Source organism: Anabrus simplex, chromosome X, assembly GCF_040414725.1.
Source record: "Anabrus simplex isolate iqAnaSimp1 chromosome X, ASM4041472v1, whole genome shotgun sequence".
NCBI classification, from domain to species: domain Eukaryota; kingdom Metazoa; phylum Arthropoda; class Insecta; order Orthoptera; family Tettigoniidae; genus Anabrus; species Anabrus simplex.
In genome coordinates, this window is record NC_090279.1 from 204,490,235 (window position 1) to 204,505,558 (window position 15,324).

At 40.3% G+C, this 15,324-nt stretch overlaps 1 protein-coding gene across 3 annotated transcripts in view; it reads left to right on the plus strand.

The window, feature by feature from the left end:
• Window positions 1-15,324, plus strand: part of LOC136886382 (CXXC-type zinc finger protein 1) — a 77,754-nt gene that overhangs the window by 44,411 nt on the left and 18,019 nt on the right. For all 3 annotated transcript variants that reach the window (XM_067159147.2, XM_067159146.2, XM_068230715.1), the window contains exons 7-10: window positions 1,738-1,875; window positions 7,078-7,239; window positions 14,858-15,016; window positions 15,113-15,250. In XM_067159147.2, the coding sequence (XP_067015248.1) occupies window positions 1,738-1,875; window positions 7,078-7,239; window positions 14,858-15,016; window positions 15,113-15,250 (597 nt within the window). The remainder of the gene's footprint in view (window positions 1-1,737; window positions 1,876-7,077; window positions 7,240-14,857; window positions 15,017-15,112; window positions 15,251-15,324) is intronic.

Sequence of the window (15,324 nt, forward strand, 5' to 3'; positions counted from 1 at the left end):
AAACCTCTGTGCAGTGCTCATATGGAGTGAGGGCATATGACACTGTTGATGATGATTCGTCTATCGAACGGGGACGTTAAGCCTTGAGCAGACCCCTTGGTGCTATTCTACAGGAGTAGGCTATGTGCCGGCACTGGGTTTCACCCTCTCCCTTCCTGGTATCATATATCACGTCATTCATTTCATCTCGTGAATTTCTCCAATGAGGTTGACGTCAGGAAAGGCATCCGGTCATAAAAACCTGCCACGACAGATTCATCTCACCTCATACCGGACTCCATAGAGCAACAGGACAAGGGTTGGACAAACAACAAACAAACAATGAACTGTAACCAGTCAGCCGTTATCAACGCTTGCTTTCCAGAAATAATTTAAACATCTCTACTGATGCTCATTGCCAACAGCGGCTGCAGTACAAGACAAACCAACCGCAAAGAAAATACCAAGTGTTCCTGAAACACAAAAACGCACGCTTGCACTCCATTTACTTGACAAAAGTCGAAGAGCTTAGTTGGTTAGTTGGGAGGTTTTTCCCATCCCTCTAATTTTGCTGAACTTGTGCTCTTAGATTTCCACCTTTTCTAATCTCTTTCTAGTGATATTCATGGAAACTCCTCTAATAATGACCCCTGTGGGTGAGGATAGCAGAATACATCCACAGTATTCCCTGGGGTTATCATCTTGGAAGCGTGGGTGGGCGACCATGGGTCTCATAACTGAGTCTGCCATTGTTTGCACTTGTGTCAGGTTCCTCACCTTTGTCTTTCCTGTCCAACCTCCCTTGGTCAACTCTTACTCTCTTCAGACCTTGACACAATTAGGTTTGCGAGGCGTAGTATATCTTTTATTTTCACGCCCTTCGTGGTCCTTGTCTTTCTTTTGCTGATACCTTCATTCCTTAAAGTGTCAGACTCTTCCATTTTCCTTCTGATTAGTGTTAATACTTGCCTGCTGCCATTTCTTGATGGATACAGTACTTTTGTATCCATCTCTTGGCCCAGGCCAGAGTAAAGTGTAGTTTCCACCGAAGTCCCAGTCTCATCCATGGCTGTGACAATATGGAAGCTGCTGGGGTATGAGTGGTGCTGAGTAATGACATTCAGAGCACGACTAGTGCATCTGAGTGTTATGAAAGGTGTTGCTCATAGGGTCAGTCATGCTGCAATAGCACTTTCTGACTCAGTGAGGAAAGCAATGGCAAACTACCTCACTCCTCGTCTTGCCTAGTACGCCTTATTTTGGAGCTGCTATTGGTTTTTGCGGTTTCCTTATAACCGCATTACCTTTGGTGGTGCTATTTGAGGATCCAACCAGCCTCTGGGCTGATGACCTAATAGACAGATAGACATAGTGTTAATACAGAATCACTGACCAATTGTATTTTATTTTAAAACAATAATCACCATCACTATCTTTGGTAATGAAAATGCTCTTTAAACTTGACAACTTTTTAAAAATACAAACCAGCAGAGAAATTGCCTCAGCATTGCTAGAAAGTCATTGATAATGCAGGAGAGTATGTTGAAAAATAAAGATTTTTGCCACTCGGTGAAAATATGCTATGAATTTATGTATCAACCTAATATCAAAGAGCTGAGTGTGTCTCCTTTTTGTGGGTAGCATTCCTGGGGATTTAGTCAGAAGTAATAAGGGAAGTCATATTTCTAATTCTTAATGGCTATAATTTATCTTGTTTAGTACTTTAAGTATCATCAGTAAACTCATTATTGTCTCCAGGTGTTACCTCAGCGTATCCACGAGTGGTCGCTGTCTCCATGTGCTGCTGAGGAGAGCAACAAGAGAGCTCTGGAGACTGTTCGTAAGAATCAGCTAGAGGTGCGACGCATTCTGCAGGAGCTCGACAAACGGCACAAGGTTTGTATTGTCCATAACTTGTGAAAATATGGCCAGATGTACAGCGCAGTTGGTTATGCACAGTCAGCTGGCATTTATGAATATTTAAATGGGATGTACTTGTATTAGTAGATTAACTGTAGACAATATTAACTGGGTGCATGGCGCAAAACGTGCCATATTTACGCTAATAATCCCTGCACCCTAATTTTAGGAAGGATTATTTTGAAAAAGAAATGAAATGAACTAACATACCTTCCTTCAAAAGAGTAAAGTAGGCATAAACAAACATTTCATGTCACTCCGTGAGGTCCACGAGGCCTTTACGCAAATATGAACATGTAAATTTACGGATATAGCTGCTTTGCCTGAGATTATAAAAATATATTATCACTGCTATGAAATATATTTGCCATGAAAATTAGCAAGTAGGTCTACTTTCGTGACAGATATTTAATTAATCTGAACTTACAGTAGGCTTGATTCCCTGTAGATCGGAAGATCAGTTGTCTCTTGCATCACTAGAATCCTCTTCTAAATTACTTACAAATTCATCACACACTACATCTAAAACACTTCTCACACGCGGTCTCTTTTTACTCGGATAATAACACGACTGGTGGTGGATAGCTCTTTTTGTGCAGTGTAAACACTTGAAACAGTCACGCTGGCGAATTCGGATCTTAGTTTTGCGATATAGTGAAACCTCGTTAAGTCAAAGTCTTTGGAACGCAGAAATCAGACTTCGAATTACATGATTTTGAATTAACTGCCAACTTTTAATTAAGAAATGTCAACCTTCGCCGCGTCACAAAATATTTTAATACCCATTACTGCAACCAATTAACATTGATTCACAGTTTAAAACTTTCAAATGCCATGAAAAAAACTATTTCCAAAATGTAACCAACAAGGTGCATTTACAGTATTTAAATAATGCACTTGGATAATTCTCTGGCAAACATAACCTGATGCAAAGGTGAGGAGAAATCTATACTGGCTCCCTTGTGCAAGTGCTTTATTTATTGGATTACTGTATGCATTTTAGATGCTTTGTACTTGCACGTAAAGTATCCAATGCCCTTAAAACATCATGGTTTATTAAACTTTCCCATGATGAGGGGAGGAAGTCTTTTGCTTGTGTCTGCATTGCAACACAGTACAGTACCACAAGTCCGTTTGGGCGCGGCATAAAAAGAAAAAGAAAAAAATGCAGTTTCATCGGCATTGACAGTATTGTTTGAATGATTATAATTATGAGCCTTGCTTTTTTCGCCAACTGTCGGCATCGTCAGTTTTGGCAAATTCTGCTTCTCCGCACACTGCCTGCTACGCGATATTGTGGCGTTCCTTAAAGCGCTGAATACAAAAGAAGTATGATTTCACTCAAACTTCAACTATGAAACACAATATAGACACACCGAGAAGCGAGTGAAAGTGCTGAAAACTACCCCTGCACGTTCCGGAAGGCGCGTTGTATCGTGACGCAGAGAAATTTTCAATTTAAATTACTCTGTAAAATACTACTTTTAAAAAATGTAAAGGCAGTTTAGAATTAAAAGTCTGAATTGTTTTCCATTTAAATATTACATTTGGGGACAGTTTTCTTCCATCTGTGGGTACACGAAGCATAAATGTACACTCAACATCGAAAACAAGGTGTGCCAGGAGCGTGTTGCCAACCTTGATGCAAATAAAACCCGTACCCAAATTTCATGCCTCAAAATAAAAAAAGTATGCAGGGATTATTCGCGTAAATACAGTATTTAAATGCCGTCTGCATCCTGGCAGGCCCATTTAAACTTAAATCCTCAAATGGCATACATATACTGTCCTTTAAATAACTCCAATATGAATTGGTATTTGAAAACAAAATTTTAAATTATTAATAAATACTTACTGCATTAAACATATTTTCATACCTAATCAGTAGTTTTTCTGCCGGTCGTGCTTGATTATCTGCAAAACGAAGGAATTTCAGTTTCTGTTCCAAGTGCCATAAAAACCTTTCTTGCCTTTCTATGAGGTAAAGAGGTCTAATGGGCCATTCTTCCTGGCATAAATACTGTTATCTGGCGAGAGTATTTCTATGCCATGGTAAAAATGTAGACTGTACAGCCAGTGACTCAGTGCTGCAGGAACTAACTTGAAAACCCAACAGAGCCAACAGCTTCGTGCTGACGAGGGTGATGGTTCTTCAGTGGAGGTGCCTCGAAAGGCAGATGAACTGGAATCATCTGGTCAGCAGCATAGGATTGGGCAGGCCAGGGGTAATTACCTGATTATCTCATTCCATAACATTACAAATAAATGGATTGAAGTTGCAGACTCTTCAGCTAGGAACTGGCTCTGTTCTGAGTCAGGATAACACAGTGTGAAATCTGCTACTGGAAAGAGAGAAAAGTTTAAAGCTCGAAGAAGTTTCCATACCGGAACTTGAAACGTGACAGGACTCCTCCAGGCTGACCAATCCACATTCTGGAACGAGAGCTAACGGAAGAGAAGGCTGACATGTGGCAACAAGAGAGTTGTGAAGTAGGCTTTATCACATGAGCCCATAAATGACAGGTTGATAAGGCTGACCATGAAAGCCAAACCAGAGAATTTCAACGTGCCGTCGGTATACATGCCCATTAAAAATGCACCAGATGAAGAAGTTAAAGAGTTTATACAACAAGGTAGAAGAACAACTCGATGAAATCCCATAGAAGGAGCCATTCTACATCTTGAGTAGCTTGCGAGTTCCGTCCCAGCGGAGGTCGCAAGATTTTTAAAAGATGTAAAAAGGTCCATTTAATAATCCATGTTGTATGATGTTAGTATGTAAGGATCTCTGGTGGCACATTTGGTGTTACCTGACAGAATTCATTAAAACTCAGCCACAGATCACTCAGCAGTTTTCCTGTTTACTTTATCATTTAATAGAGTAAGATGGAATATTGAAATTGACATGCAGGTAGCGTAGTTGGTAGCTGAGGCCATACAGTTACAGTATAATATTCACTACTTTTGTCATCCACACAAGTTTAATTTACAGCACTTTCGAGCTAATTAGCTGGAATGTATTACACTTGTTATGTAAAGTCATTGAAAGCATTTAACAATATACAAAATATTTGATATTTTCCTTATTCAAAGGTTCTGGCAGATGTACGGTTAACGTCAGATGTTTGGAACTTCTCAGAAAAATATTCTTGATCATATGTATCTTAGACAACTTTCAAAGCATGCATCAGCTTCCTGAAACATAGCAGTGCCAGGGAGCAGATGGGTTTGTATCGAGTACCAGACTAAGCACATTAAGAGTATCTAATACATCCAGAAGTAGGCTTTGATCATCATGTCGTTAACAAAGAGTTACAACTATGAACATAGTTTGAAGACAGAAACATTCACAAAGGAGAAATAGAATGAAAGTCTAGTGCAGATAGAGTGTGCAACAAATAAGAAACATACTACTGTCTCCACAAGCAAATTCTGGCACCATCAATCAGTATAAGTTAATTAGTTCCGTACCTTCCCAGTCTCCAGTGGGCTCTTTCCTGCTTCTTCTTTTGCCAGTACCCATTCTTCAGAAGTGTCAGACTTCCTCCTTTTTCACTTGTAAAGTTAAGAAGGGGTGGGTATTTAGTTGTAATTCCCCTGTACACAATATGGACAGTTGTTTCTGATTTCTGGTAACGAATTTGACCTTACAAAAAGCCATGTCTCCACCATTCATCATGTTTGATGTCCTTTCATATGAACTATCTCTCTGCACTGCAGTTTTCTGCTTCAGAAGGCTCTTAGGTAATACATAAATAAAGGCCATGTACAGTATAAAGGCACATTTCCCAGTGTCCTTTTCAGGAATCCAGCGGGAGAGGGAGAGGCATCAGAGTATGTCAGTGAAAAGAATAGCACATATTCTTGTTTCCTGCTTCATTCTTTCCTCGAACTCCAGGGTCAATTCAGAAGTGTGACTGAAGGTATCTTGATGCATCCAGACTTTGTCTCTCCCGTAGAGAACTATAGCCTCTGTATAATAAATTGGGTTCAGAACTTCTTAATACAGAGAGTTGATTTTGGCACATTTAGCAATATGGCAAACAGTTTCCCATTGTAATAGTAACCCACAATGATGATAAATTTGTTTGAGAAACTTGTCTTGAATTCTGTATACCATTTATAATTATTTGTTTTCATCCCGTGAATAGTAGGAAATTGCTGGGGTTTGTTGCAGTCACTTAGGTAAATGTAAAAGTCAAATTATATGAACTCAAGTTTCGATCTTTCTCTTGTCAGGTGATTTTCATGTATTTTCCTGCAGTTTGTGCAGTGTTCTGTAATATGGCGAGGTAGTAATTTATGATTTCCACTCTTGTGACGTGTTTCTGCGTTCAACTCTGTGTTTATAATGATATGGACAGCTTTTAGGGATGTTCTTAATTTACTTGCAGTGACTCTTTATGCGGATGGGTTACTGCCAGAGGCAAGGGCTTTGACCTTCCATACAGGTTGTGGATTTACCTGTTTTTTTTCTCCTGTCAGAATTAATACAATGTGATCCTTTCATCCACACTACAAAATTTCACTTCTTGCACATTTCAGTAATAGCAGAGTAATTATTCTTTGCATCAGAAAGAGCAGTGAAGTAGCCTTCCCAAAATGGCACAGTTTTCTTAGGCTTTATGAGAACAACACACCTACTACTGCTGTGAAGGTTTGTTCACATCTGTACTTACACAGCAACAGCTCAGTAAATTTTCTTCAGCTTATCCCAGTTATTGCTGGGACCACTGGTTATTGGTTGGGGGTTTAAGGCCAGATGCCACATGATGTTTCAGGTAAAAATTCTAACCCAGGATCGACTGGGAATCAAACCTTGGCTAATCCCGGTGGAAATCCTGCATCCGAGCCACTATGCTAATCGCACCTCCCACAGTAGCGCCACAGTCTTGTTCCAAACTTGTTGCTAGGAATCAGAAAACATAATCACCAGTACTATTAAGAAGGGAAAAAATGGAACCAATATCATGGTTCTAATCTTCTTCTCTGTGTGTGTGTGCTATTGATTGTATTCTGACCTGATATGACGCTGCTTTCCACTCGATTCCATAACTTGTGTTATTCCACTCTTTAGTTGTAGACTGACTTTTGTGGGGCAGGGGAGGAAGTTATTATAACTTATTCTATCACTTGTAGTACAGTAAATACATGATTTGTATCTCTTTCTTTCCGTAGGAACTGGACTTGATTGTGGAACGTGCTAAGAATGCATCAGTAGATGTTCGAAGTGAGGATGACACCGAGGATGAAGGTGAAATGAGCATGTATTGTATCACATGTGGGCATGAGATACACTCACGGATGGCCATCAAACACATGGATAAATGTTTTAACAAGGTAAACCTTTTTGTCTGTTGTTTCTCTATAATTTTTCTTCATTGCAGTTTCAGATCCCAGAGGGGCTCTTAGGACTAGATCTTCAGAATACATCAAGTGATTGAAAAATGCTATATTTATGTTTAATAGATCTATTATCCGCGCACTTTTTGGTGGTAGATTTACACCCTAGTGCTGAAGCGGTCGACTTTGGTTATCTTCGAGATTCGTATTGGCAACCTTTGAAACACAAACTAAGAATCGCTTATCATCGCTGTGCGCCATCTGGCGTACACTTTAAGTACTCGTACTGTTGTTGTTTACACAGCAAAGCCAAACCATAGAATTCATGCTAGGAACAAGTTTCGCAACGGGAAATGTTATATAGTATTAAATATTGTGTGTGTGACACAGTTGTTTGCTTAAAATAATAAAGGTTTATAAAATTCATATCGATCGATCATATTATCGATTCAATTCAGATTTCATTTCCATTCAGTTGGCAGTATTGACGGAACCCTTCTTACTTCTCCAACGAGTACAAAAATCTATCACTAAAAAGTGCGCGGATAATAGAAAAGGCATATACAGGGTTGTCCAAAAAGATGTTACCACTTATAGGGGATTGACTTTTATGTGAATTACATAATAACACACTTATGTACTCATTTCCAAATGAAGCTAGTAGACTCCTTCAACCTCTACTCCTTTGTTCTCAATGCATGTGTAAAGTCTTTGCGTCATACAGTCAAAAGCTCATTCATACATTGCCGTAGGTATAGAGCGGATAACTGTTGTCATGCGTTCTTTAAGGTCATTAATGTCAGTAGGTCTTGCAGCATACACGCGTGCTTTCACCATTCCCCATGGCCAGAAATCACATGGCATTAAACCTGGTGACTGTGCTGGCCAAGCCACAGGTCTACCTCTTCCAATCCAGTGTTCACCAAATGTTTCATCCAGGAAATTTTGAACCGTTAAGGGAAAATATGGTGGTGCACCTTTTTGCTGGAAGTAACCTGATGTTAAGATCCAGAGAGGAAGATTATCAACAACATACTGGTGCAACAATCTAGGTAAGCATCTCCCGTTACAGTCTGATCATTAAAAAGGTATGGACCAAGTACTCCAGACTTTGAAATACCGCACCATACTTTTAACATTCGGAGAGGATCGAGTGTGCTGTCTTATTGCATGGAGATTGTCTATATTCCAAATGATGCAATTGTGCGTATTCATGTTGCCACTGACAGGAAATGTGGCTCCTATAAGAGCATTTTTATTAGAGTCAAAAAGGGCCTGGCTTCATTCCTAGATTGAGATGGAGAATTCTTAAGACACTCGTCTGCACAATGCCGGTTTTCAATACTAATCTTGTATTTGACATTCCTGGGCTCCTGATCAGCGTGCTTTGAACATTTATGATGCTATCTTCTGTTCGAATACTTCTTGGACATCCACTCTTACCTTTATAGTCATTGGTGACAGACCCGGTGCCTACAAATTTCTCGTGCAGTCGGCGGGTGGTTAGACGGCTTGGAGTATCCTTCTCAAACCATTTCTTAAATGTTTTTTGTATTATTGAGGACGACCCAAACACTTACATACTAGCTGCTACCTTCCTTCTCTCTTCCAGAGTAAGTCGGGTGGCCATATCTCGCCTACAATGAAAGAAAACAATGTAAGATCATGTACAGTAGTACCATATAAGTGGTAACATCTTTTTGGACAACCCTGTACTGAGGGAGTATGGGATTAGTGGTTGGGTAGTTCAAACAATCAAAGAAGTTTATTTTGACACTCGAGTTGCTGTGAAGATTTACGGTAGAGAGAGTTCTTGGTTCAAAATAGTAACAGGGGTTAGACAAGGCTGTTATATTATTGTTATTGTTCATAGTTTGCATTGATTATTTACTGGAAGGTATAAAGTGGCAGGGAGGGATTCAGTTGGTTGAAAATGTAATAAGCAGTTTGGCCTACGCCAACAACTTGGTCTTCATGACAGACTGTGCTGAAAGCCTGCAGCCTAATATCTTGGGGCTAAAAAAACTGTGTACCTAGTGAGTTAGCCGTGCGGTTAGGGGCATGCAGCTGTGAGCTTGCATTCGGGAAGTAGTGGGTTCAAACCCCACTGTCGGCCGGCAACCCTGAGGATTTGTTGTTGTTGTTTCCCATTTTCACACCAGGCAAATGCCAAGGCGGTACCTTAAGGCCATGGCCACTTCCTTTCCATCCCTAGCTGTTTCCTATCCCATCGTCACCATAAGACCTGTTTGTGTCCTTGTGACGTAAAGCCGATTGTAAAAAAACAAAGTGTGTTATATGAAAATTAGAATGAAGTTAGCTCTTACATGAAACTCTCGATATCATGTTCATAAGTTGGAAGTAACAGATATGAAAGTAGCTTGAATGATTGCCGATACAAACAGGTGGGTTCTCTGAATAAGGAGATAAAGGCTAAATTAAGAACGAACTTGATGGCTGAAGTCCTTTGTATGAATTGGCTTCAGTGTTGGGGGTCTTGTTGGGTGAATGGTGGAGGATAAGTTTCCTATGAGAATAATGGACATCGAGGGCAGGAGAAGTAGAGGCAGACCAAGACTACCGATAGACTCAGATTTTATTGATTTAAATTTAAGAGATATGGAACCATAGGAGGCCACAGTGCTAGCTGCAAATAGAGGATTTTGGAAGTGCATAGATTTGCAGACTACATAACGACCTCCTGTGATGGATATGCATGTATGTAAATTAACCATAAATCTGGAAATTCCAAAAAGTGATTACATCTAGAAAGAAATAAACCTAATTCTGATGTGTTGATATGCAAAATTTTACTGATATATCTAGTTTTGCCGGAAGTAGGAGTGAGCAGAATTTGTGGTGCAAAATCAGATAAATTATTATTATTATTATTATTATTATTATTATTATTATTATTATTATTATTATTATTATTATTATTATTATTATTATTATTATTATTATTATTATTATTATTATTGAAAATGAAAATCCACAGCCTGTTTCCAGTCATTGAACCGGGTCAGGAATGTAACGAATGAAGCCCCCATCTAGCGGCGAGGATAGGAATTGTGCTGGCTGCCAAATCCTTTCGCATTCCTCTGGGGCATTGATTAATGACTGACAGATGAAATGAAATCATATTGGAGAGTGTAGCTGGAATGAAAGATGACAGGGAAAACTGGAGTTCCCAGAGAAAAACCTGTCTCTCCTCCACTTTGTCCAGCACAAATCTCACATGAAGTGACTGGTATATGAGCCACGGAGGCTCTATTATTATTATTATTATTATTATTATTATTATTATTATTATTATTATTATTATTATTATTATTATCATCATCATCATCATCATCATCATTATTATTATAGCTGAACTAGAGCTAATTTTAAAATATTATTTGGGTGTCATGGTTTGTTCCTTTCTTTATAGGGCTTGCCACCCTTAAAGGTATTTTATCCTACTTTTATACACAGAAAAAGAACAAGGACAAATTCCACATTTTCACTTACTTTTGTCGTCATAAATAGGCTGTATCCTCATCAATTCCTCTGTAAACTCCTTTCAGGTCTCAGGATGTGAAAATAACACTCATTGTATGGTTGATTCTTGAGAGAGATCTTAGTATGGAAAGTGTTTTGTATGAAGAAAGCTGGATCGACATAGAGAAGAGGGTTGATGGATGATGGTGAAAGCTAGAGAATGTCAAAATGTGCTTCATTGATTACTTGATGTTACCGAACATGAAAAGCAGTGGTTGTGCGAAAGAAAGAGGAACACCAGGACACCTGGTCAGCCAGTTGTGTTGTTTCCTAGTCAAGAAACAACCATTCAAACCCATACTGAGCTGCAGATTGATTCAACATCCAGGAAGGGACTTGTCAGAGTCTAGGATGAGTGTGAATATTGGTGGTAGAAATATTAACAACCTCAGGTAGATACCATGTTGTTGGCAGAAAGCACGAAGGACCCTGAATATTACATCAGGAAGGTAAAGTATTAAAGTGAGGTTGGGCTGTACTGAAATATCAACAAGACTAAAGTCATGGTGATAGCAGTAAACATACATAGACATCAAGTTTTTCTTTTAAATTTGCTTTATGTCGCACCAACATAGATAGGTCTTATGGCGACGATGGGATAGGAAATGTCTAGGAGTTAGAAGGAAATGTCCGTGGTCTTAATTAAGGTACAGCCCCAGCATTTGCCTGGTGTGAAAATGTTGAACCACGGAAAACCATCTTCAGGGCTGCCAACAGTGGAATTTGAACCCACTATTTCCCAGATGCAAGCTCACAGCCGCACGCTCTTAACTGCACGGCCAGCTCGCCCGGTCAGGGAGATGTGGCCTACTGAAGGATGCTGAGGGTGCCATGGACAGATCATGTCACAAGTGTTGAGATCCTTAGGAGGATGAAAAGGAATAAGGTAGTTCTGACCAGTGAGCTGTACATAGCAGAGAAAACACTGTCAAGATGGTTGCTGACATCCAGAATGGACAGGGACTAAGAAGAATGATTTCATCTTCCTTGGTTCTGAAATTAATCACGAAGGTGACTGCACCCCTGAAGTCAAGCGGCAGCTGGAAATCAAGTTGTGGTAGGATCGAAAAAAAGTCTGGAAAAGCAAAGACAGAAGTGAGACGATCAAATGCAGGGTTGGACAGTACCATCGCTTTTCCTGTCACCGCTGTTTAACATGGCTGTGAAACTTGGCCCTGAAGAAGGATCGATGCATTTGAGATTTGGTGTTGGTGATGTCTTCTGAGAATACCGTGAGCAGCTAGGATTAATAATAAGAAAATGTTGAACCAGGTTAAGCCAAAAATCTCCTTACAAGGGAGAATTGTGCGACAAAATCTATCCTACTTTGGCCACATGATAAGAAGTATCTCCCTGGAAAAGGATGTCGTGCCCGGAATGGTGGGTGGCAAAAGAGGGACTGGGAGGCCAAGATCATGTTGGTTAGATGGTGTCAGAGAAGATGCTAGCATGATATGATCATGTTCCATTTAATGATTGAGAACCCCAATCGTCTGAATGGATGAAGAAAGAGAGAGAGAGTAGAAGACATGGCATTCAGGACAAACTTGGAAGGAGAAATGATGATGATGATGATGATGATGATGATGATGATGATGTTGATAAGACTTTATGTATGTTCAATCCTTGTCCCATTGCTGTACGGGGTCAGGTATGAAGTGAGATGAATCTTTATAGCGAGTTTTCACAACCAGATGCCCTTCCTGATGTCAACCTCATCAGAGGAGTTCATCATCATCATAGTCATCATCATTTCCCTTTATTCAGCTGTAGCCGGGTAGGGGCAAATATGGTTCCTCTCCACTTTCTTCGGTCTTTCCACCACTCCTCCGCCAACACTGTGTCCCAGTCCAGGTTTCTTTCTATAATGCTGCGTTGGATGGTATCCTTCCATCTCAATCGTGGTCGTCCACGGCCTCTCCTTCCTTGGATTTGCATTTCCATCACCTTTTTTGGAATTCTTTCGTCGCTCATTCACTTTATGTGCCCAAACCATCTTAGTCGGCTCTTCTCTATTCTATCATTCATTTTTTCCACTCCAATTTCTTCCCGGATTTTCTCATTCCTTATTTTGTCTCTTCTACTCTTCTGTATCATACTCCTCAAGAATTTCATTTCGGCTGCCTGTATTCGACTCTCATCCTTCTTTGTCATTGTCCAAGTTTCTGCTCCGTAAGTTGTTATGGGTACGTAATACATCTTGTACATAGTATCCTTTGCTTCCATTGGCACTTCTTTGTCCCATAACATATTTCTTACACTATGATAGAAACAACTTCCAGCTTGAATTCTTTTACTAATCTCAGCATCCAGTCGAGCATTCTCCATTAATTCACTCCCCAGGTATTTAAACGTTTCCACTACTTCCAGGGGCTTGTCTGCAAGTCTAATCTGACCTTTTCCTTCTTTCTCCCCTCTAGTCATAACAAGAGTTTTACTCTTTTCTACACTTATTTTCAATCCACATTCTTCAATCTTCCCATTCACCACATTCAACTGTTCTTGAACCTTCCTGTCGTCTTCTCCCCAAATCACAATATCATCTGCAAATAACATCATGTTCATTTCTCTTCCTCCATATGCTGCTTTTGCTGTTCTCATGATGTCATCCATTACTATTGTAAACAGGATTGGTGATAGAACACTTCCCTGTCTCAGCCCACTAGTTATTTTGAACCAACTTGTCCTGCCAACTTGTGTTTGCACGCAACTACAACATTCCTTATACAATGCCATGATCATTTTTATTAATCCCTGTCCAATTCCTTTTTGCACCAGACTGTCCCAAACTTTCGTCCTAGGGACACTGTCATATGCCTTTTCAATATCAATGAATGTCATCACCATATCATTCCCGTACTCCCAATGCTTTTCCATTAGTTGTCTCATAATGAAAATGGGTTCTATTGTTGACCTTCCACTTCTGAAACCAAACTGATTTTCCTGTATCTGTAGCAGGTAGGGACCCTCTTCGGAGGCAGCCTTACCCAGGGAGTGGCGCCCCTGCCTATGTGAGTCCCAGAGCACACTGACCCGGTGTGTAACATCTGGTATGGGTCCCAGCTCAGGGTTACGAGTGAAGACCTCAACGGCATCTACGGCGGAGAAGGTGGACTTCGACTTCGATACGGCGGAGATGGCGGAAGGGGCATACCCGTAGCGTTTGTACTCCAGAGGAGCGGCTACGAAAGGCGTCTGTCTCCATGTTAGGGGCGGCCTAATTTTGAACCTGACAGTAGGTATAAAATGCCTTTGGGTGTGGCGAGCCCATCGTAACAATAGCCTATATGGACAAAGCAGATATGGTGCCTCGGAAAAGGTTAGGGCGTCCCCTGCTAAAAGCGACGCGCAGCTCTTCAGGTGCTGGGAGAACTGTGAAAAATTGGCAACCAGCACCAAACTACATCAGAGGAGTTAATGAGACAAAATGAATGACGTGATATATGATAGTAAGATGGGAGAGGAAACTCTATGTTGGCACACGACCTATTTGTGTCAAATAGCACCAAGGGGTCTGTTCAAGGCTTTATGTCTCCATCTGACGGACGAATCACTATCAACAGCGTCATACGCCCTCACTCCATATGAGCACTGTGGAGCGGTTTCAAAATGAATCCAGGCTTTTGACATGCAATCTAGTGATTAGAAATTGTATACAACCTCTCCTAACCTGCCGGCCAACATTCTGGTGGTGAAAGTTTTTTCGAACAGCGGGACTCGAAGCGGCTAACCACGGCGTGTGATCCTTTAGACTTTACACCTTAGTGATTCTTTATGAAATAATAACAGCTGTTTCCAGTCACAAGTTCTAATTGGATTATTTATTCCAGTTCATGTTTCAGAGACTTTGTTCCATCGTCAATGTCACCATTTTCACCACCTGAAGATTTTTGCCCTGGTCTCTCCCTTTTATTCTCTTACTCCCACTGACCTGCCATGTTCCTTATGTTCCTGTCCTCTATCCATCTTCCATTCTTTAGTTTATATTCATACACTGATTGTATTTCTGTTGCGTATTTGTAGAACTTCAACCATTTTCTAAACTACTCTTTGTTTTTCTTCTTCTCATTAGTATGAAAGTCAGTCATCCTTCGGCTCAATTTACAAGACTCGCATCGAGGGGAACAACATGTTCTGCGACTACTATAACCCTATCAATCGAACTTACTGCAAAAGACTGAGAGTTCTCTGTCCAGAACATTGTAAAGAGCCCAAAATAAGTGATACTGAGGTAAGTGCTCCATATTTTGGTGAAGAACTTGCCTATTTCTAGTTAAATAATGATACAAGTTCTTTATTACTGATGTGATTTATACTCTACCCTCAGGTTTGTGGCTGTCCGCTGGTCACTAACGTTTTTGACTTGACGGGAGAGTTCTGCCGATCGCCTAAGAAGAGCTGCCTCAAACATTATCGCTGGGAGAAACTGAGGAGAGCGGAAATTGATATGGAACGTGTTAGACAGGTAGGTTGGTCTTGCATTACATTCACATGATTTTTTTACATTGGAAAAGGATTTCAAAAGCTACCATAATATTT